The sequence below is a fragment of the Aquarana catesbeiana genome, linkage group LG02 (assembly GCF_042186555.1).
Source record: "Aquarana catesbeiana isolate 2022-GZ linkage group LG02, ASM4218655v1, whole genome shotgun sequence".
In the NCBI taxonomy this organism is placed as follows: domain Eukaryota; kingdom Metazoa; phylum Chordata; class Amphibia; order Anura; family Ranidae; genus Aquarana; species Aquarana catesbeiana.
In genome coordinates this window covers 30,610,122-30,631,054 of record NC_133325.1, presented here as the reverse complement: position 1 = coordinate 30,631,054, position 20,933 = coordinate 30,610,122, and the positions used below count along the sequence as shown (strand labels likewise).

Sequence of the window (20,933 nt, the reverse complement as noted above, 5' to 3'; positions counted from 1 at the left end):
CCCTGTCCACTGTGGCCCTAGGTATACCCAAGGGTGCTGGGGTTATATGCCCTGATGAGCCCTGATCAAGGTTCCTACAACTTTACAGGAGTTGGCTATTTGTATCCAATGGGCTGATCTTATAAACTTTACCACCAGTCAATAATCAGCCGCTCTTCCTTCTGTTTAAAGTGTGCCAAAAATGTAGTGAGGGATCAATACACTTTAAACAGAAAAGATTAACACATATCAGCAGGTGAGTGTTTTCTATCCCTGCTCTTTCCTCCAAAACAATTCTGTTGCTAGCCAGTTCCCACCAGCAACAGGTTCACCAGTGTGACAACATGTATACAAACAGCCCAAAACATAATGGTTACTTTAGAGCAGCCAGCCATTCCTAACCAGGGTTCCGTAGGGGTTTTCAAGACTCAAGAGATTGCAAGGTTTTCCTTGAGCTGTTGCTAATTGACCTCCCATCTGATGGTTTACAGTAACACCACTTTTCAGAGCCAGCAGCTTGACACCAATGATCTTTTATATGTCGTTTAGGGTGGCATTCTGAAGAGGTTATTCTTACCATGGGCCACCAATGTAAGGGGGCTCTCTTACCACTTACCATTACTGTAAGAGTGGCTTTCTGACCACAACTGTAAAGAAGATAATCTCACCATTAACCACCAGGGTAAAGGGGGTGCACTTTCCCACTGACCATTACTGTAAGGGGGGCAGTGTAAACACCACTGTAAAAGGAGCATTCTTCCCACTGACCACCACTGTAAAGGAACCATTCTTTCCATTGACCGCACTATAAAAGAGGAGAATTCTTGCAGGGGTTCCATAAGACCAGAAAATTGTTTCAAGAGTCTCTTTGAGTAAAAAAGGTTGGGGAAGGTTGCCTTAGAGGGTCCAGGATTTACATGATTGTTTAATTTAAAAAAATTCTAAGCAACCATTCTGGTAAGTAATTGGTGACATTGATTCTTGAACAAAGATGGCACCATCCTGCTGGAGTAAAAAAAAAAAGAAGCTAACGAAGGCATTGTCAAGGGAGTACTGCGACAGGTAAAACATATGGGAAAGTGTTACACTGAAACATGATTTAATTTGCCACATATCTCTAAGGCTGGTATTACTATATGTCTTATTTACACACACTGATTAATGCACTCTGAGAAATCTAAAGGTGTGCTACAAAGGAAGAATGTTGCAGAGGTGTAATGACAAACTGATAAAAGGTAACCATTCATTAACAATGGTAAATGAAACTGAAAGTATTGCCATTCTGTATATATATATCTTACAGGAGGCATATTGGGCACACAAGACCTGCAGACAGGTAAGAAACAACTTCACCTTATTCCTCTCCTCATCCTAAAGAATCTTTATCTACAATGGAAATATTTTGCTCTCAGCAATGTCAGCCTTTTTGTCTTGTAGGCTAGGTTCAAACTCTTTGCATGTCGGTTATGCATGTAAAATCAACATGCACAGAAATGCTCTGGCCTTTAGCAAATGCAGTTCAATGAGGCGCCATTTTACAAAAGGGGTAAATTTTTATGTCACATGGCATTGGTGCAACAATTTTTCAAATACAATTTTACACACTAGCGCAAAAATACACTTTAATTAACTTAAATGCACACAAACACAATATAATACCCAATTTTTTGATAAAATATAAAATATGGTGCTGCGCCCAGTTAATAGATACCAAACATGGCATACTTTAAAAGTGCGCACGCTTGTGAAAAGGGGCCAAACTTTGGTATTTAAAAATCACCATAGGCAACACTTTATAAGCCTTTACGCGTTAACTGTTTAGAGTTACAGAGGAAGCCTAGTGCTAGAATTGTTGCTCTTACTCTGACGTTCACGGCAATACCTCATGTGTGGTGCAATCGCCATTAACATATGCGTACGGGACCAACGCGAGCGTTGCCTTTGCACACGAGCACGGGGAGACTGGGATGCTTTACATTTTTTATTTATTTATTTTATTGACAGATGTTTTTGTGCACTTGTATACTGTGGCAGATGTTGATCGTTCACCAGCGGACACTGACAGATGTTGATGTTGCAATGGGACATTATTGCAGATGTTTTTGTGCACTGGTACACTGTGACAGATTTTGATGTGACACTGGTACAGTGTGAGAGATGTTTTGTGTACTGGTACAGATGTTGATGGGACACTGGTACACTGTGACAGATATTTTTTGTGCACTGGTACAGTTGTTGATGGTACAATTGGACAAGGACAGATGGTGCTTTGTGTATTGTGTGGGATGGGTGCACTGACTGATCTGTGTGTAGCTGAACAGTAAAATCATCAGTTACACAGAGCTGTCACAGAGGCTACAGTACCCCCCCCCCCCCTGAACTGAGCTCTCACTGAGCTCAGCGGGGTAAGCCAACAGAGAGATACGTGTCTATGTTTATATTGTGTGATGGCTGATTGGCTTAGGGCCAATCATAGCGCCCATGTCCCGATCTGTAATGTGCTGTAGACGAGGGATACAGCCATCACAGAATTGCACCTCTGCACCACCTCGGTTCTGACAGAATGTATGGGTACATCCAGTCACAGTGGCGAAGTTCCCACCCAGCCGCCTATTTACAGTGGCCGGGTGGGAAGTGGTTAAAGTGCATCTAAAGCCAAAACTTTTGTTGTTGTTGTGGAAGGATGGAGTGTGGAAGGGTTAGACCCTCTAGATGAGGAAAGTAGAAGACCTGTAAGGTTAGCCTATTGGTATTGCTATCTTTTCTCTGTGTTCTGGTGACCATTGTCATTGCAACTGAGAGTGAAGGAAATTCAAAAATTTGAGCTGTTCCCATAAAAAGAAAAATTTTACATTAGGAGCACCTGTTTCATTGACTATGGGGGGAATTTTCCTCACTTTAAGCGGTTGTTCACATTAGTGGTTGGGGAGGGAGGGGGTGCAAAATCCTGTGATGAGCTGCACTTTTACCTCGGCTAATCTCTACCTCTCGACCAGTGGTGTACACATGCTGCAGCCGTGATGCTTTTCTTTATGGTCGTGGCAGGAATTATACCCCCTGTCACTTTTGGCTGGTGCTACATTACCTATTCAAGTAAATAGGGCCACTCTGAAAGCTCCCCACAACTGCATGCAATACACACATTAGTGTGGCAATCAAGGGGCTAAAGCAGGTGGTAATGAGGCTTCCTCACAATGACTCCTTACTACCTGTCAAATGCTCTTTGAAGAACGATCCAAACATGGATTACTCTTCAGAGACTAATGCATACCTACACATGAGCAGACTTTTTGACCGGACTGGTCCGACGGACCGAGTCCAGCGGACAATCCGATCGTGTGTGGGCTTCATCGGACCTTCAGCGGACTTTTCCAGTCGAAAATCTGACGGACTTTAGATTTGGAACATGCTTCAAATCTTTACGTCGTAACTCCGCTGGACCCAGAAATCTGCTCGTCTGTATGCTAGTCCGACAGACAAAAAACTACGCTAGGGCAGCTATTGGCTACTGGCTATCAACTTCCTTATTTTAGTTCAGTGTACGTCATCACGTACCAATCCGTCAGACTTTGGTGTGATCGTGTGTAGGCAAGTCCGGTCGTTAAAAAGTCTGTCGAAAGTCCGCCGGAAAGTCCACCGGAAAGTCCACCGGAAAGTCTGTCGGACCAGTCCAGTCGAAAAGTCCGCCCGTGTGTACGCGGCATTAGGCTCATGTAAAAGGAGCCCTAAGATAGATTTCCGTTCACTGCGACAGGAAGTGAAAGGAAATCTCTCCAGTGGAACACACTGGGCTGGCAGTACCCCCTTATCGGTGACCCCGCACAGCATGCATGTCTAATGAGAAACACAGAGACTGTACATAGATTATTGAAAGCTATTTGTAGAGTAAAGTAGTTTCAAATAGTAACACTCATTAAAAAGTGTTCCTTTATTCCCATATCTAAAAATAAACATTTCACTCCATAGCTAAGGAATTAAAATTAGGAATAACATGTAGTAAGAAAGATATAATTTGAATGTATCTAAACCCAAAACCAAAAATGAATAGCATTGCAGCTTAGATCCTTAGATGTGGTAGCTGCATTTGTTTTGTTTTTTTTGAACATTTTTATTTTTATTTTAACCTGATAATCCTGCCATTAACTCAATTCCTGTACTAAGGTGACAACCATATTGAGCAGCGTAGGGCAAGGAATTTATTAGGACTGCATAACACCCTCCTCTCCTCTACATAACAGTGGGAGGTGGTTTGTAGTCCACAGAGCTAGCAGGGAACAATGCTAAATTACAACAGTCCAGAGGCAGAGAGTACAGGAAGTACTGGAAGTATTGTGGCAGGATGAATAAGTTACCTGTTGAACAGATACTGTATAATAAAACACATTTAATGGTATATTTACCAAACCAAAAGGAAGCCAAAAGGAAAAATGTATCAGTAGAATGTACAGTACATTCACTTTAAGTAATGTGTTTAATTTTGTAAGCAAAGACATTTACAATCACTGTTTACATATGCATTCAATACATGCATTTGTATTCACGTGTGGGCAAGGTGGCGAGGATGCTTATAATATTTTATTTTTTAAATTTTTTTCATTTATTTTATACCAAATGTTTTACACTTAATTTTTTTTTTTTTTTTCATTTAACTTTATTGTTTTCTCCTAACAAGCTCCTATGAGATAGCATCAGGCAGTTGACAGGTCCTCTTAATGGAAACATAAGGGGCCTATTGGACACCTAATGCCTCTCCTGCCCTCTGCTCCAGTTGACTAAGCACACGAGCATAGGTGTGCACAGTAGGAATCGACCAATATTGTTTTTTCAGTGCCGATACAATACTGATATTTCGGCAACCTCTCAGGCCGGTAGTCAATATTGTCTGCCGATATTCTGTACATTTAATAAAAAAAAAAAAGAAGTGTCAATTTTTATTTATCACTGTTATTGCTGTCACGAGGAATGTAAACATCCCTTGTGACAGTAATAGGCAGTGACAGGTCCTCTCTATGGAGAGATTGGGGGTCTATAAGACCCCAAACTCCTCCTCTGCACTTGAAAGTATTCAAAACATCAAGATCGGTGTATTTGAATACTTTCTATTTTTTTTTTTTAAACTGGCGCCTTTGTAATCTGGGAAGTGTTGTCATGACATCGCTTCCGGGTTACTAGATCAGAGACCCGAACGAAGCATAGCCTTTTTTCGGGTCTTCGGCCAGCTGGCAGATGTGCCGGCTGGTTGCTCGGGCCTCCTGGTGGGACGTGAGAGCCCAGGCAAATGGCGGAAGGCGGCGGGGGGATGTTCCCTCCCGCTGTTTGTAATAACAGCCGAGCGGCTGCTGAGACACACTCCTAAACCTTGTGGACAGGCTTCCCAGAAGAGTTGAAGCTGCTATAGCTGCAAAGGGTGGGCCAATTCAATATTGAACCCTACAAACTAAGACTGGGTTGACGTTAAAGTTCATGTGCATGTAAAGGCAGGTGTCCCAATACTTTTGGTAATATATTGTATCTGTATGTGCGCTGGTGTATATACCATATTTATCAGCGTATAACACGCGCCGGCGTATAACACGCACCCCAAGTTTAGGAGAGAATTTTAAGGGAAAAAAACTTTTAGGAGGGAAGTTTAAGGAAAAGAAACTTACATTAAAATGCCCATCAATGCAGCCTCATCAGTGTTCATCTGCAGCCTTGTTAGTGTCATTGCAGCCTTTTCAGTGTCATCACAGCCTTTTCAGTGCCAGTGCAGCCTTGTCAGTGCAGCCTTGCCTCAGTTCAGCCTTGCCCCAGTGCAGCCTTGTCCCCAGTGCAGCCTTGTCCCCAGTGCAGCCTTGCCTCAGTGCAGCCTTGCCTCAGTGCAGCCTTGCCTCAGTGCAGCCTTGTCCCCAGTGCAGCCTTGTCCCCAGTGCAGCCTTGTCCCCAGTGCAGCCTTGCCTCAGTGCAGCCTTGCCTCAGTGCAGCCTTGTCCCCAGTGCAGCCTTGTCCCCAATGTCTATGCCTACCGCCTGCCGCTGCCACCGCCGCCGACATACACATGCTAGTAGTTTTAAATATGGCGCCGCGGAGTTCGGAGGGACTCGGCGCCGGCGGAACTGAACGAACGCCGACCAGATACACATAGTCGAGTGTATTCGGCTCTTTCTGGCGCCGCTCACAGTCCCGCCCAGTCCCGCCCTATGATGGACATAACACAGGTCCAATGGCGGGACTGGGCATGACTGTGAGCGGCGCCGGAAAGAGCCAAATACACTCGACGATGTGTATCTCGGCTCCGTGATTTCGGCGGCGCTCGTTCAGCACCGCCAAGTCCCTCCGAACTCCGCGGCACCATATTTAAAACTACTCGCTATGTGAATGTCAGCGGCGATCACCGCCGATAGCTCACAATTAGCGAGCTGATCGGTGTATAACACGCACCCACGACTTTCCCCTGATTTTAAGGGGAAAAAAGTGCGTGTTATACGCCGATAAATACGGTATATACTGATGGTGTCGGTAGGGCAGTGGATGGTATCAGTAGTTTTTACTTGTACTATTTTTTTATTATGGGGCTTTGGGGGGTTAAAAAAGGGGAATTTATGTCACACAGGGTGATTAGGGTGTGCCCAGGCACACCTAGCACTCCCTGTGAGCACGCTTATTCACAGGAGATTTCTATCCAGCGCTGAACCGGAACTACTGAACACTTCCAGTTCACACTTCTAATGTCATCCTGACATTAGTTTTTGTGGTCCCAGGCTCCGGGGCGAGTAGGAAAGCCCAGGGAGGGGTTAGTTCTGGGATTTTTTGCATTTTTTTCCCATCTAAGTGCTTCTGATCTTCTCTCTCAATCACTTTTTGTCTACAGGCACCTGCTCTCACATCAGCTGCATTGCTCTGGACTGGATTCCTGGTGGTGACAAAGATGGACCATGCCTCAGCAATGTGCTTTGCCACTCCCAGTCTCCACCATGGGTGCATGTGACAGGGTGACAACGCAGGAGTAATTTTGGGAGACAGTTGTCACCCCATAGAAGGAAGTGGCTGAACAAGGACGTTCATGACAGGATCACAAAGATATTTTAATAAGAAATACAGATTTTAAAAGATGGAAAATGACTTTTGAAATTACCTTAACATGTCAAAGCTTATATGAGATTTTGGTGATAATCTACATTATTGTCTTTACAGATAAAGATGCTGTTGACATGGGAAAAAACACTGTGTGTTTTGCACCTGTTCATATCTATAAAGGTAAACCTTATATCCTAAAATGTTTAGTCCTTTCTTATAAATGTATACATTATTACACATGGGGTCAGGTCACAGAGATTGGAGGCCTGGTGACTGGAGGGTGAAGGAATATTACATAACACTGAACCACCAACAGAAAAAAGAACTGCTTTTCATGATCTAACGCTAGCATGATGGCCTTCAATAATCACTAGAGAAGAGCTTGGGTGTCAACTAAGCCCATCTATAACCAAACTCAGAACTCCAAACCTGCAGTTTTTGTACACATATGAGTTCATTGGACTACAATAAAGCAGAAGTTTGGAGTTTGGGTAAAAGAGGAGTTCAGGAGGCCTAAACTCTTCTAATTACACTATACTATTCTTCAGCTCTCCAGCAACTATATTGTGCATGAATAAGGCACACATACTTGGAATTAGAGTCCCAGACACATTCATCACAGGGAGTGATTCTGGCCTCTGGATGTTCATCATGATCGGCGCCAGTCACTTTATTTAAGATTTTGTAGTTTTACTGCACATATGAATGGAGAACAGCAGGGATGAGCCGAACACCCCCTTGTTCGGTTCACACCAGAACATGCGAACAGGCAAAAAATTTGTTCGAACATGCGAACACTGTTAAAGTCTATGGGACACGAACATGAATAATGAAAAGTGCTCATTTTAAAGGCTTATATGCAAGTTATTGTCATAAAAAGTGTTTGGGGACCTGGGTCCTGCCCCAGGGGACATGTATCAATGCAAAAAAAAGTTTTAAAAACAGCCGTTTTTTCGGGAGCAGTGATTTTAATAATGCTTAAAGTGAAACAATAGAAGTGTAATATCCCTTTAAATTTCGTAGCTGGGGGGGTGTCTATAGTATGCCTGTAAAGGGGCGCATGTTTCCCATGTTTAGAACAGTCTGACAGCAAAATGACATTTCAAAGGAAAAAAAGTCATTTAAAACTACTCACGGCTATAATGAATTGCTGGTCCGACAATACACATAAAAGTTCATTGATAAAAACGGCATGGAAATTCCCCACAGGGGAACCCCGAACCAATTTTTTTTTTTAAAATGACGTGGAGGGTCCCCCTAAATTCCACACCAGGCCCTTCAGGTCTGGTATGGATATTAAGGGAAACCCCGGCCAATTGTTTTTTTTTTTTGATGGCGTGGGGTCCCCCTCAAAATCTATACCAGACTCTTCAGATCTGGTATAGATTTTAAGGGGAACCCCACGCCATTTTTAAAAAAATGGTGTGGGGTACCCCCAGAAATCCATACCAGACCCTTATCCGAGCATGCAACCTGGCAGGCCGCAGAAAAAGAGGGGGGACGAGAGAGCGCCCCCCTCCTGAACTGTACTAGGCCACATGTCCTCAACATTGGGAGGGTGCTTTGGGGTAGCCCCCCAAAACACCTTGCCCCCATGTTGATGGGGACAAGGACCTCATCCCCACAACCCTTGCCCGGTGGTTGTGGGGTCTGCGGGTGGGGGGCTTATCGGAATCTGGAAGCCCCCTTTAACAAGGGGACCCCCAGATCCCGGCCCTCCCCCCTGTGTGAAATGGTAAGGGGTACGAAAGTACCCCTACCATTTCACAAAAAAAGTGTCAAAAATGTTAAAAATGACAAGAGACAGCTTTTGATAATTCCTTTATTTAAATGCTTCTTCTTTCTTCTATCTTCTTTCTTCTTTCTTCTTTCGTCTCTCTTCTTTCTTCTATCTTCTATCTTCTTTCTTCTTTCTTCTGTCTTCTATCTTCTATCTTCTATCTTCCTTCGGTTTCTTCCTCCATCTTCTTCTTCTCCTGGTTCTCCTGGTTCTTCTGGTTCTTCCTCCGGTGTTCTCGACCGGCATCTTCCTCCACGGCGCCTTCTTCTCTTCATCTTCTTCTCCGGGCCGCTCCGCATCCATGATTGGATGGGAGGCTCCTGCTGTGTGACGCTTCTTAAATAACAGAGGGCGGGGCCACCCGGTGACCCTGCCCCCCTCTGATGCACGGGGACTTGACGGGGACTTCCCTGTGGCATTCCCCGTGATGTCAGAGGGGGCGGGGTCACTCAGAAGAAAAGAAGAAAAGAGCGGGAGCCTCCCCCCATGCCATGGGTGCGGAGAGGCCCGAGGAGAAGAAGATAGAAGACGCCACGGAGGAGATGCTGGACGAGAATGCTGGAGGAAGAACCAGAAGAGCCAGAAGAACCAGAAGATGAAGGAAGATAGAAGAAAGAAGAAGCATTTAAATAAAGGAATTGTCAAAAACTGTCATTTTTAACATTTTTGACAGTTTTTTAGTGAAATGGTAGGGGTAAGTACCCCCTTACCATTTCACACAGGGGGGGGCGGGATCTGGGGGTACCCTTGTTAAAGGGGGCTTCCAGATTCCGATAAGCCCCCCGCCCGCAGACCCCCACAACCACCGGCCAGGGTTGTGGGGATGAGGCCCTTGTCCTCATCAACATGGGGACAAGGTGTTTTGGGGGGCTACCCCAAAGCACCCTCCCAATGTTGAGGGCATGTGGCCTGGTATGGTTCAGGAGGGGGGGGCTGCACTCTCATCCCCCCTCTTTTCCTGCGGCCTGCCAGGTTGCGTGCTCGGATAAGGGTCTGGTATGGATTTTTGGGGGGACCCCACGCCGTTTTTTTTTTTTTTTTTGGCGCGGGGTTCCCCTTAAAATCCATACCAGACCTGAAGGGTCTGGTATGGAATTTAGGGGGAACCCCACGTTATTTTTTAAAAAAATTTTGGCCGGGGTTCCCCTTATTATCCATACCAGACCTGAAGGGCCTGGTATGGAATTTAGGGGGACTCCCACGTCATTTTTTTTTTTTTATTTTGGCTCGGGGTTCCCCTTTGGGGAATTCCCATGCCGTTTTTATCAATGAACTTCTATGTGTATTGTCGGCAATGCAATAGCCGCGGGTAGTTTTAAATGGGTTTTTTCCTTCAAAATGTCATTTTGCCGTCAGACTGTTCTAAACACAGGAAACACGCGCCCCTTTACAGGCATACTATAGACACCCCCCAGGTACGAAATTTAAAGGGATATTACACTTTTATTGTTTGACTTTAAGCATTATTAAAATCACTGCTCCTGAAAAAATGGCCGTTTTAAAAACTTTTTTTTGCATTGATCCATGTCCCCTGGGGCAGGACCCAGGTCCCCAAACACTTTTTATGATAATAACTTGCATATTAGCCTTTAACCACTTCCCGCCCACGGACGTCATATGACGTCCTGGGCTTTGGGCAGGTATATCTGAATGATGCCTGTAGTTACAGATATCATTCAGATATTGCCGGTTTCAGCCGGCGAATCTCTACACCATAGGAATGATCATAGCGGCCATTCCACCACTTGATCGTTCCTATGGGAGGCGAGAGGGGACGTCCCCCCCCTCCCGCCGCCCTCCGGTGCTTGCTCCGACTCACCGTTACGATCGGTGAGGCGGAGAGCGGATCCGCCGGCGCCGGATGTAGATCATAGAGATTTCCGGCGGACCAGATGGTCGCCGGAGTCTCTATGATCATCGGAGGCCGGGCGCGATGTTATGACGTCACGCCCGGCCTCTCCATTCAAAAAAACGTTGCCGCTTCGGCTGGGAAGCAGTGATCGTTTTATTTTTTATTTTTTAATTTCAGGCTTCCCAGCCTAGTGGTGAGATATGGGGTCTTATTGACCCCATATCTCACTATTAAGAGGACCTGTCATGTTATATTCATATTACAAGGGATGTTTACATTCCTTGTAATAGGAATAAAAGTGATAAAAAAAATTTTTTTTTCAAAAAAGTGTCAAAGTAAAAAAAAACAAAATATAATCATCAAAAAAAAAGAAAATTTTTTTTTTCGTTCAAATAATTTTTATTGGTAAATAACAAGCATTTGTTACAAGCTTTTCAGTACGGGGTATTGTGTACATATAAAGCAGTATGCATCTTAACAAGTTAGGATAACGATGACATAAGAAGGATAAAAGCTTACAAACATTATATACTCTGTCAAGTAGCTCAAGATCCAGTAAAACTGAGCATGCTAACATTAAGAGGGACCGTGGTCCCTAATTTAGACACAATATATCACTGGTGATTATAGACATGGGGTCGGCCTTGATAAACAGCCGAAACCAACTCAACGAAGAAAAAAAAAAAAAAAAAGAGACAGAGTATACTACCCATATTATCAGGGATAAGTAGGGGGGAAGTGGAAAGAGAGTGAGGAGCATAGAGAGAAGGGGAGCAGAAAGGAAGAAGTGAGGGAGAGCTGAGAAGGGGTGGTGGGGTGGTCGGGACGCGCGGGCACCGGAATGGTTTCAAGAATCATAAGTGGTTATTAGAACTATCTCAGGGTTCTAGCAGGCTCTTGTCGATGTCTGGGGGCAAAAAGTGCTCTATCCATGGTTGCCAAATTCTGAAGTGCTGTGGGACTTTATCTATTATTGTTGCTTCAATTTTGCTGTGTATCATTGCCTGGGTAATTCTATTTTTCATTTTAATTATGCTAAGTGCTGATGTCTTCCAAGCTTTAGCTATCATTTGCTTGGCTGCTGTAAATAGGTGAAGAAGGAGACAGCGTTGGGCTCTGGTGTAGTCTTGGGGTATAAGGTTGAGTAGAGCTATAGTTAGGTTAGGTTCTAGAGTAACATGGTGGAGAGTAGAAGCCATCTGGAATGTTGTTGCCCAGAAACGTTGCACTAGTGGACATGTCCACCAGATGTGGATGTGTGTTCCTTTATCTTTGCAACCCCTGAAGCAAGTCTGGGGATACTCAGGTAGGAATTTGGCAATTCTGGATGGGACCAGGTACCATCGCATGAGCACCTTGTAGTTTGCTTCTGAGGCAACAACATTTTGGGATGAATTTTTCGTGTTAGTCCATATGGAGGACCAGTCTTCTGTCTCTAGATCGATGTTTAAGTCTTTAGACCATTGCTGCGCATAGATGGGGAGATTTGTGGATGGTGTCGTGAGGTGAGTGTAAAGGCGAGAGATGATACCTGGTGCGTGCGGGTCTGAATCGCACATATTCTCAAACTCAGTTAGGGTATCCAGCCCAGAACTGGATTTTAAATTTGTTTTGACAAAATGAGCAATTTGGAGGTAACGAAAGCACTCTCTAGGTGAAAGATGCGCTTGCGCTTGTATAACTGGAAAAGATTTTTATAGAGTTACCACTAAGTATGTCACATATATACGAGTCAGACCCGCTTGGGCCCAGGTTTGGAACAGGGCTGGTTCAGTGTATGCTGGGTAGAACAGCGGGTGGCCTAAAAAGGATAAAAGTGGGGAGTGTGGAGAGACCAACTTAAAGGGGGTTCGCAATCTATCCCAAAGCTTGAGGGTGCATTGCGTTATTGGGTTGGTTATAGTGCCACGTGCCGCTGGGGGGAGCCACAGTAAATTGGTAACTGTAATTGGATGGAGATCTATGGCCTCAAGGCTGACCCAGAGCGGAGTTTCAGTCTTAGAATGATATAGAATAGACTGGGCCAGTCGGGCTGCGTGGTAATAATGTAAGAAGTTGGTTATACCAAGACCTCCATTAAGCTTGTGGCGGAGTAATACCGGTCTGGCCACTCTAGGTTTAGTGGGGCCCCAAATGTATTTAAAAACTCGGTTTTGTATGGTCCTATGATAGTAAGGGGGGATTGCTATCGGGAGTACCCTATATAGATATAGTAATTTCGGTAGCAAGGACATTTTCACAGCTGCCACTCGTCCCAGCCAGGAGACACATAAGGGCTGCCAGGAATTAAGCAAAGAAGAGAGTTGGGTTAGCATTGGGAGGTAATTGGAGTGGAATAAGTTCAGAGGGTCACTGGTCAATTTATTCCCCAGGTAGGATATGGATGTTGTGGACCAATTAAAAGAGTAGTTTTGGCGAAGTAACTCGATATCGGTTTGTGGTAGTGACACATTGAGGGCCTTGGATTTCGCTTGGTTGACTTCTAGCCCGGAGACCAGAGCAAACTTATCTAAGATGCGCATGAGGTTTGGTAAGGTTGTGTGTGGCGACATGACGAACAATAATGCATCATCTGCGAAAAGGCATAATTTATGTGTGGTAGAAGCTATCTCCAGACCACGAACATCAGGGTTTGCTCTGATCAAGGCTGCCAAGGGTTCTATTACGAGAGCAAATAATAGGGGAGATAGGGGGCAACCCTGTCTGGTTCCACGAGAGATGGGAAAGGGATCTGAGCGGAATCCTGAGTATTGTACGTATGCTTGTGGATGGTTATATAAGGCATTGATCCAACCAAGGAAATGTGGGCCGAAGCCCCAGCGTTGGAGGATATAAAGAAGATAGGGCCAGGAAACTGTATCGAAAGCTTTACCTTATATCTAGGGAGAGGAGGTGCATCGGTATTTTACGTGATCGGGCTAAATGTTGCAGAAGGATTACACGTCTAACGTTATCACTGGCTTGCCGCTTGGGTATAAAACCAACTTGGTCCTTGTGTATTAGACTGCCAATAATCGGGTTAAGGCGTAAGGCTAAAATTTTGGCCAGGATCTTTATATCAACGTTTAGCAAAGAAATTGGCCTAAAGTTAGACCACACTGTATTGTCTGTGTTTGGTTTCAGAATCATAGAAATAAGTGCTGTCAATGTGTCACGACCAAAGGAATGTTGTCTGAGTAAAGCGTTGAATGTGTTAGTGAGGAGAGGGGCGAGTTCAGCCGCAAATTTTTTATAGTATAGACTGGGGAGGCCGTCCGGGCCTGGACGTTTATGTGGTTTAAGTGTCTTAATGGCTGCTAAGACTTCCTACTCTCCATAGACTCGCGACTATCATTGGATAGCGTAGGGATTGTGGAAAAGCTTTTCTGCTTGACGCATGGGAAAAGCAGCCCCCGCCTCATAGAGTTTCGACAATTGTCTACGGAACTCCGAGAGCACCTTGATCGGGTTACTAGTAATACTATCTTTAGCTAATCTGAGTCTGATGGGGACACGAACACGATCTGGTCTGCGAAGACTAGGGATGAGCCGAACACCCCCCGGTTCGGTTCGCACCAGAACCCGCGAACGGACCGAAAGTTCGCACGAACGTTAGAACCCCATTGACGTCTATGGGACTCGAACGTTCGAAATCAAAAGTGCTCATTTTAAAGGCTAATTTGCATGGTATTGTCCTAAAAAGGGTTTGGGGACCCGGGTCCTACCCCAGGGGACATGTATCAATGCAAAAAAAACTTTTAAAAACGGCCGTTTTTTCGGGAGCAGTGATTTTAATGATGCTTAAAGTAAAAAAAAAAAAAAGTGAAATATTCCTTTAAATATCGTACCTGGGGGGTGTCTATAGTATGCCTGTAAAGTGACGCGTGTTTCCCATGTTTAGAACAGTCCCTGCACCAAATGTCATTTTTAAAGGAAAAAATCTCATTTAAAACTGCTTGCGGGTTTAATGTCATGTCGGGTCATGGCAATATGGATGAAAATCAGTGAGACAAACGGCATGGGTACCCCCCAGTCCATTACCAGGCCCTTTGGGTCTTGTATGGATATTAAGGGGAACCCCGCACCCAAATTAAAATAAGGAAAGGTGTGGGGCCACCAGGCCCTATATACTCTGAACAGCAGTATACAGGCGGTGCAAACAAGACAGGGACTGTAGGTTTGTTGTTAAGTAGAATCTGTTTGTAATTTTGAACATTTTTAACGTGTTTAGCTTCAGCCAAAAAATCTTTTCTAAGCTTTTTGGAAAACATAGGGAAGGGTTATCACCCCTGTGACATTTGTTTTGCTGTCTTTCCTCCTCTTCAGAAGATTTCACCTTACTTTTTTGTCCCAATGAAAAATGTTTTTTGAAAATTTGGGTTTTTTTGTGGAACAAGGATTGGAAAGCATCAGTGGAAAGGAGAAATTGTTTTCCCATATTAACTCTTACAGGAGAGAATTTCCCTTCCTAGGGGTAGATTTCATCTCACTTCCTGTTGTCTCCTTCCGTTTGCAAGTAGGAGTCGTTTGTAAGTTAGATGTTTGAAAGTAGGGTCCTGCCCTATATACTCAGCAGAAATTTGGGCCTTAGGTGTTGCTGTGGCCACAACACTGTAAGCCCTCACAGGGCCCTGCTGTGAAATATTAGATCAAGAATTGTAATTACATGCCCCTGTTGAACAGGAGCTGAAAAATTAGGCCTTAGGCACTGGTGCTGGTGCCACAACACTGCAACCCCTCACAGACACTCTAGTTGGAACGCAGGAACGAGCCCTGCTGCAAATTATTGCTTCAAAAATTGTAATTACACGCCCCTGTTAGACAGGGGCAGAAAAATTGGGCCTTAGGCACTGGTGCTGGTGCCACAACACTGCAACCCCTCACAGACACTCTAGTTGGAACGCAGGAACGAGCCCTGCTGCAAAGTATTGCATCAAAAATTGTAATTACACGCCCCTGTTAGACAGGGGCAGAAAAATTGGGCCTTAGGCACTGGTGCTGGTGCCACAACACTGCAACCCCTCACAGACACTCTAGTTGGAACGCAGGAACGAGCCCTGCTGCAAAGTATTGCATCAAAAATTGTAATTACACGCCCCTGTTAGACAGGGGCAGAAAAATTGGGCCCTAGGCACTGGTGCTGGTGCCACAACACTGCAACCCCTCACAGACACTCTAGTTGGAATGCAGGAACAAGCCCTGCTGCAAAGTATTACATCAAAAATTGTAATTACACGCCCCTGTTAAACAGGGGCTGAAAAATTGTGCCTTAGGCACTGGTGGTGGCGCCCAGAACCAAAAATGTTCTTACAAGCTATCAGCGTGATGATTGAGGAGGAAGAGGATAATTACTCAGGGATAGTCACTCAGCATCAGCATAGGCAGTCTTTGAAGGGATCTGAGATTTCAAAAAAAATTATTCGGTTACATCAGCATCAGGTGCTTGGTAGCTGGTGGTGATCCAAGACTCATTCATTTTTATGAAGGTCAGCCGATCGACCGAGTCGGTGGACAGACGCACCCTGTGATCGGTTACCACGCCTCCAGCAGCACTGAATGTGCGTTCCGAAAGAACGCTGGATGCAGGACAGGCCAGTAGCTCAATTGCATACTGTGCAAGCTCTGGCCAGTGATCCATCCTCAAGACCCAGTAACCCAGAGGATTTTCGGTGGGAAAGGTGTCCAAGTCTGATCTTGCCCCTAGGTATTCCTGCACCATGTAAAACAGACGCTGGCGATGGTTGCTGGAACCGATCATACCTTGGGGCTGCGGACCAAAAAATTGTCTGAACGCATCGGTCAGACGGCCACCTTCTCCACCGCTCCTTCTTTGACTGACCGAAGCCTCAGCAACACGTTGTCCAGAAACAGGAGTTTGTAACCTCCCAGTCTCTGGGAACGCGTTGCACAGACCTTTCTGCAAGGCCTCCCGAAGATGTTTCATCCTCTGCTCCCTCTGCGATGGCAAGATAAGGTCCGCAACCTTACCCTTGTAACGTGGATCAAGGAGGGTTGCCAGCCAGTATTGGTCCTTCTCCTTGATACCACAAATACGAGGATCCTTACGCAGGCTTTGCAGGATCAGGGAGGCCATGCAGCGTAGGTTTGCTGAGGCATTCGGTCCGGAGTCCTCTGGGTCACTAAGAACGACATGGTCCGCAGCCACCTCCTCCCAGCCACGTACAAGTCCATGTGTTTCTTGGGACTGATCCCTTAAAGACTGCTGCTGATGCTGAGTGCCAGGCTCCACCTCCATACTGACACAATCTTCCTCCTCCTCCTCTTCCTCCTCGTCCTCTTCCTGTGTGATCGGCGGGCACGCAGGAACACTGTCTGGATAAAGGGGGCCTTGAGAGCTAAGGAAGTCCTCCTCTTCCTGCCTCTGTTCTGCCTCAAGTGCCCTGTCCATTATTCCACGCAGCGTGTGCTCCAACAGGTGGACAAGGGGGACAGTGTCACTGATGCATGCACTGTCACTGCTCACCATCCTCGTGGCCTCCTCGAATGGTGACAGGACAGTGCATGCATCCCTGATCATGGCCCACTGGCGTGGGGAAAAAAAAACAAGCTCCCCTGACCCTGTCCTGGTGCCATAGTCGCACAGGTACTCATTGATGGCCCTCTGCTGCGTGTGCAGCCGCTGCAGCATGGCCAACGTTGAGTTCCACCTGGTGGGCATGTCACAGATTAGGCGGTTCTTGGGCAGGTTAAACTCCTTTTGGAGGTCCGTCAGCCGAGCACTGGCATTATATGACCGGCGGAAATGCACACAGACTTTCCTGGCCTGCCTCAGGACATCCTGTAAGCCCGGGTACCTGCCCAAGAACCGCTGCACCACCAAGTTAAGGACGTGAGCCAAACAGGGCACATGGGTCATTTGTCCCTGTCGGAGGGCAGAGAGGAGGTTGGTGCCATTGTCGCAAACCACCATTCCTGCCTTAAGTTGGCGTGGCGTCAACCACCTCTGAACCTGCCCCTGCAGAGCTGACAGAACCTCTGCCCCAGTGTGGCTCCTGTCCCCCAAGCACACCAGCTCAAGCACCGCATGGCATCTTTTGGCCTGCGTACTTGCGTAGCCCCTTGAACGCCTACGGAGCACCGCTGGTTCCGAGGAAGAGGCCATGGAGGAAGAAGAAGAGGAGGGGGTGGAGGAGAGAGGTGTGTCACAATCAGCATTTTGGAGGCGTGGTGGCGGAACAACCTCCAACACTACTGCACCTTGTCCTGCATCCTTCCCAGCTGCCAGCAGAGTCACCCAATGCGCCGTGAAACTTAGGTAACGTCCCTGTCCATGCCTGCTGGACCATGAGTCAGCGGTAATATGCACCTTACCGCTGACCGCCCTGTCCAGCGAGGCATGGACATTGCCTTCCACATGCCGGTAGAGAGCCGGAATCGCCTTCCGTGAGAAAAAGTGGCGTTTGGGTACCTGCCACTGAGGAACCGCACATTCCACAAACTCACGGAAGGGGGCAGAGTCTACCAACTGAAAAGGCAGCAGTTGAAGTGCTAGCAATTTTGCCAAGCTAGCATTCAACCGCTGGGCATGTGGATGGCTGGGAGCAAACTTCTTTCGGCGGTGCAGCAGCTGGGGCAGGGAAATTTGCCTGGTACAATCTGACGTCGGTGTACCAAAAGCAGATTGCCCACAAGTACTTGGCTGTGACACACCTAATTCTACACCTTCATTCCTCTCACTGCAGGTCTCAGAGAGGACTGAAGGTCTAGTGGGGTTGGAAATCTCAGCTGATGAGGAGCAAGGAGAGATCCTCTTTGTTCTTTGGTGTGGGTCTTTTAGATACGCTTGCCAACGAACTGCATGGCAGGTCAACATATGTCTGGTCAAGCATGTGGTACCCAAGCGGGAGATATTTTGGCCACGCGAGATACGCTTGAGACATATGTTGCAAATAGCAGCGGTGCGATCTGATGCACTCGTCTCAAAAAAGGCCCACACCAAAGAACTTTTTGAATAACGCGCAGAGACTGCAGCGCCCTGCACATGTGGAGCTTTGGGGTGTGATGCAGTCAATGTGCTGCCCTTAGGCTGGCCCCTGGAGGGCATCCTGCCTCGTTGGTGATGTGCTGCCGCCTCCTCCTCCTCCTCCTCCTCCTCCTCCTCCTCTCTCCTATCAGGCACCCACGTTGAGTCAGTGACCTCATCATCCCCTCCCTCCTCATCACTGGAGCAAACCTGGCAGTATGCTGCAGCAGGGGGAGCATGACTGCCAGATTGCTGTCCTTCTTGGGCACCCCCTCTGTCCGCGCTCATGTTACTGCCTTCATCGAGCTCAGTATCGTCATCAGAGCCTTCCAAACGCTGGGCATCCTCCTGGAGCATGTACCCAACACTGTGGTCAAACAGTTCGAGGGAATCCTCATGAGGACATGGTGGAGCTAGGGAAGGAGTCACTGATGACATTGAGCTGAGGGAAGAGGCCGCTGCTTTGCCAGACAAAGCACCCTGGGCATGGGTGAGAGAGGATGAGGAGGATGAGGACGGCTTGGTCATCCACTCGACCAAGTCTTCCGCATGTTGCGGCTCAACATGGCCAGCTGCCGAAAAAAAGGCCAAGCGTGTCCCATGGCCACGTGCTGATGAGGATGCACCGTCTCCACGACCAGCACTAGACACAGAGCCTGCTTGCCCTCTCTTATTGGCTTGTGACTGTCTGCCTCTCCTTCTTGGCCTTCCAGACATACTAATGGCCTGTAGCTGCACTAAGCTGGGATAGAACACCTGTAATTTTCTTCAAGTAGCTTTATATACTGTAACCAGACAAGCCTGCCTGTCAGTAGGAAGATAACAGGAACGGATCTAGCTGAACACTGTGAGCAGGACGCACTGTACTAAATGTAAATAGTCTAGCTGCCTGACCGTGGTACTAATAGGATCAAATAGAACACCTGTAATTTTCTTCAGGTAGCTTTATATACTGTAACCAGACAAGCCTGCCTGTCAGTAGGAAGATAACAGGAACGGATCTAGCTGTACACTGTGAGCAGGACGCACTGTACTAAATGTAAATAGTCTAGCTGCCTGACCGTGGTACTAATAGGATCAAATAGAACACCTGTAATTTTCTTCAGGTAGCTTTATATACTGTAACCAGACAAGCCTGCCTGTCAGTAGGAAGATAACAGGAACGGATCTAGCTGAACACTGTGAGCAGGACGCACTGTACTAAATGTAAATAGTCTAGCTGCCTGACCGTGGTACTAATAGGATCAAATAGAACACCTGTAATTTTCTTCAGGTAGCTTTATATACTGTAACCAGACAAGCCTGCCGGTCAGTAGGAATTTAACAGGAACGGATCTAGCTGAACACTGTGAGCAGGACGCACTGCACTAAATGTAAATAGCAGGAACGGATCTAGCTGAACACTGTGAGCAGGACGCACTGCACTAAATGTAAATAGTCTAGAAGATAACAGGAACGGATCTAGCTGAACACTGTGAGCAGGACGCACTGCACTAAATGTAAATAGCAGGAACGGATCTAGCTGAACACTGTGAGCAGGACGCACTGCACTAAATGTAAATAGTCTAGAAGATAACAGGAACGGATCTAGCTGAACACTGTGAGCAGGACGCACTGCACTAAATGTAAATAGCAGGAACGGCTCTAGCTGAACACTGTGCGCAGGACGCACTGCACTAAATGTAAATAGCAGGAACGGATCTAGCTGAACACTGTGAGCAGGACGCACTGCACTAAATGTAAATAGCAGGAACGGATCTAGCTGAACACTGTGAGCAGGACGCACTGCACTAAATGTAAATAGCAGGAACGGATCTAGCTGAACACTGTGAGCAGGACGCACTGCACTAAATGTAAATAGCAGGAACGGATCTAGCTGAACACTGTGAGCAGGACGCACTGCACTAAATGTAAATTGCAGGAACGGATCTAGCTGAACACTGTGAGCAGGATGCACTGCACTAAATGTAAATAGTCTAGAAGATAACAGGAACGGATCTAGCTGAACACTGTGAGCAGGACGCACTGCACTAAATGTAAATAGCAGGAACGGATCTAGCTGAACACTGTGAGCAGGACGCACTGCACTAAATGTAAATAGCAGGAACGGATCTAGCTGAACACTGTGAGCAGGACGCACTGCACTAAATGTAAATAGCAGGAACGGATCTAGCTGAACACTGTGAGCAGGACGCACTGCACTAAATGTAAATTGCAGGAACGGATCTAGCTGAACACTGTGAGCAGGACGCACTGCACTAAATGTAAATAGTCTAGAAGATAACAGGAACGGATCTAGCTGA

General features: G+C 46.4%; 1 protein-coding gene across 1 annotated transcript in view; it reads left to right on the top strand.

The window, feature by feature from the left end:
* The first annotated feature begins 1,216 nt into the window (after positions 1 to 1,216).
* The window catches only part of LOC141126758 (ecto-ADP-ribosyltransferase 5-like), an 88,879-nt gene continuing 69,162 nt past the window's right edge, over positions 1,217 to 20,933 (top strand). The window contains exons 1-2 of the mRNA XM_073612735.1: positions 1,217 to 1,315; positions 7,153 to 7,215. Coding sequence (XP_073468836.1) covers positions 1,232 to 1,315; positions 7,153 to 7,215 — 147 coding nt within the window. The 5' untranslated portion in view covers positions 1,217 to 1,231. The remainder of the gene's footprint in view (positions 1,316 to 7,152; positions 7,216 to 20,933) is intronic.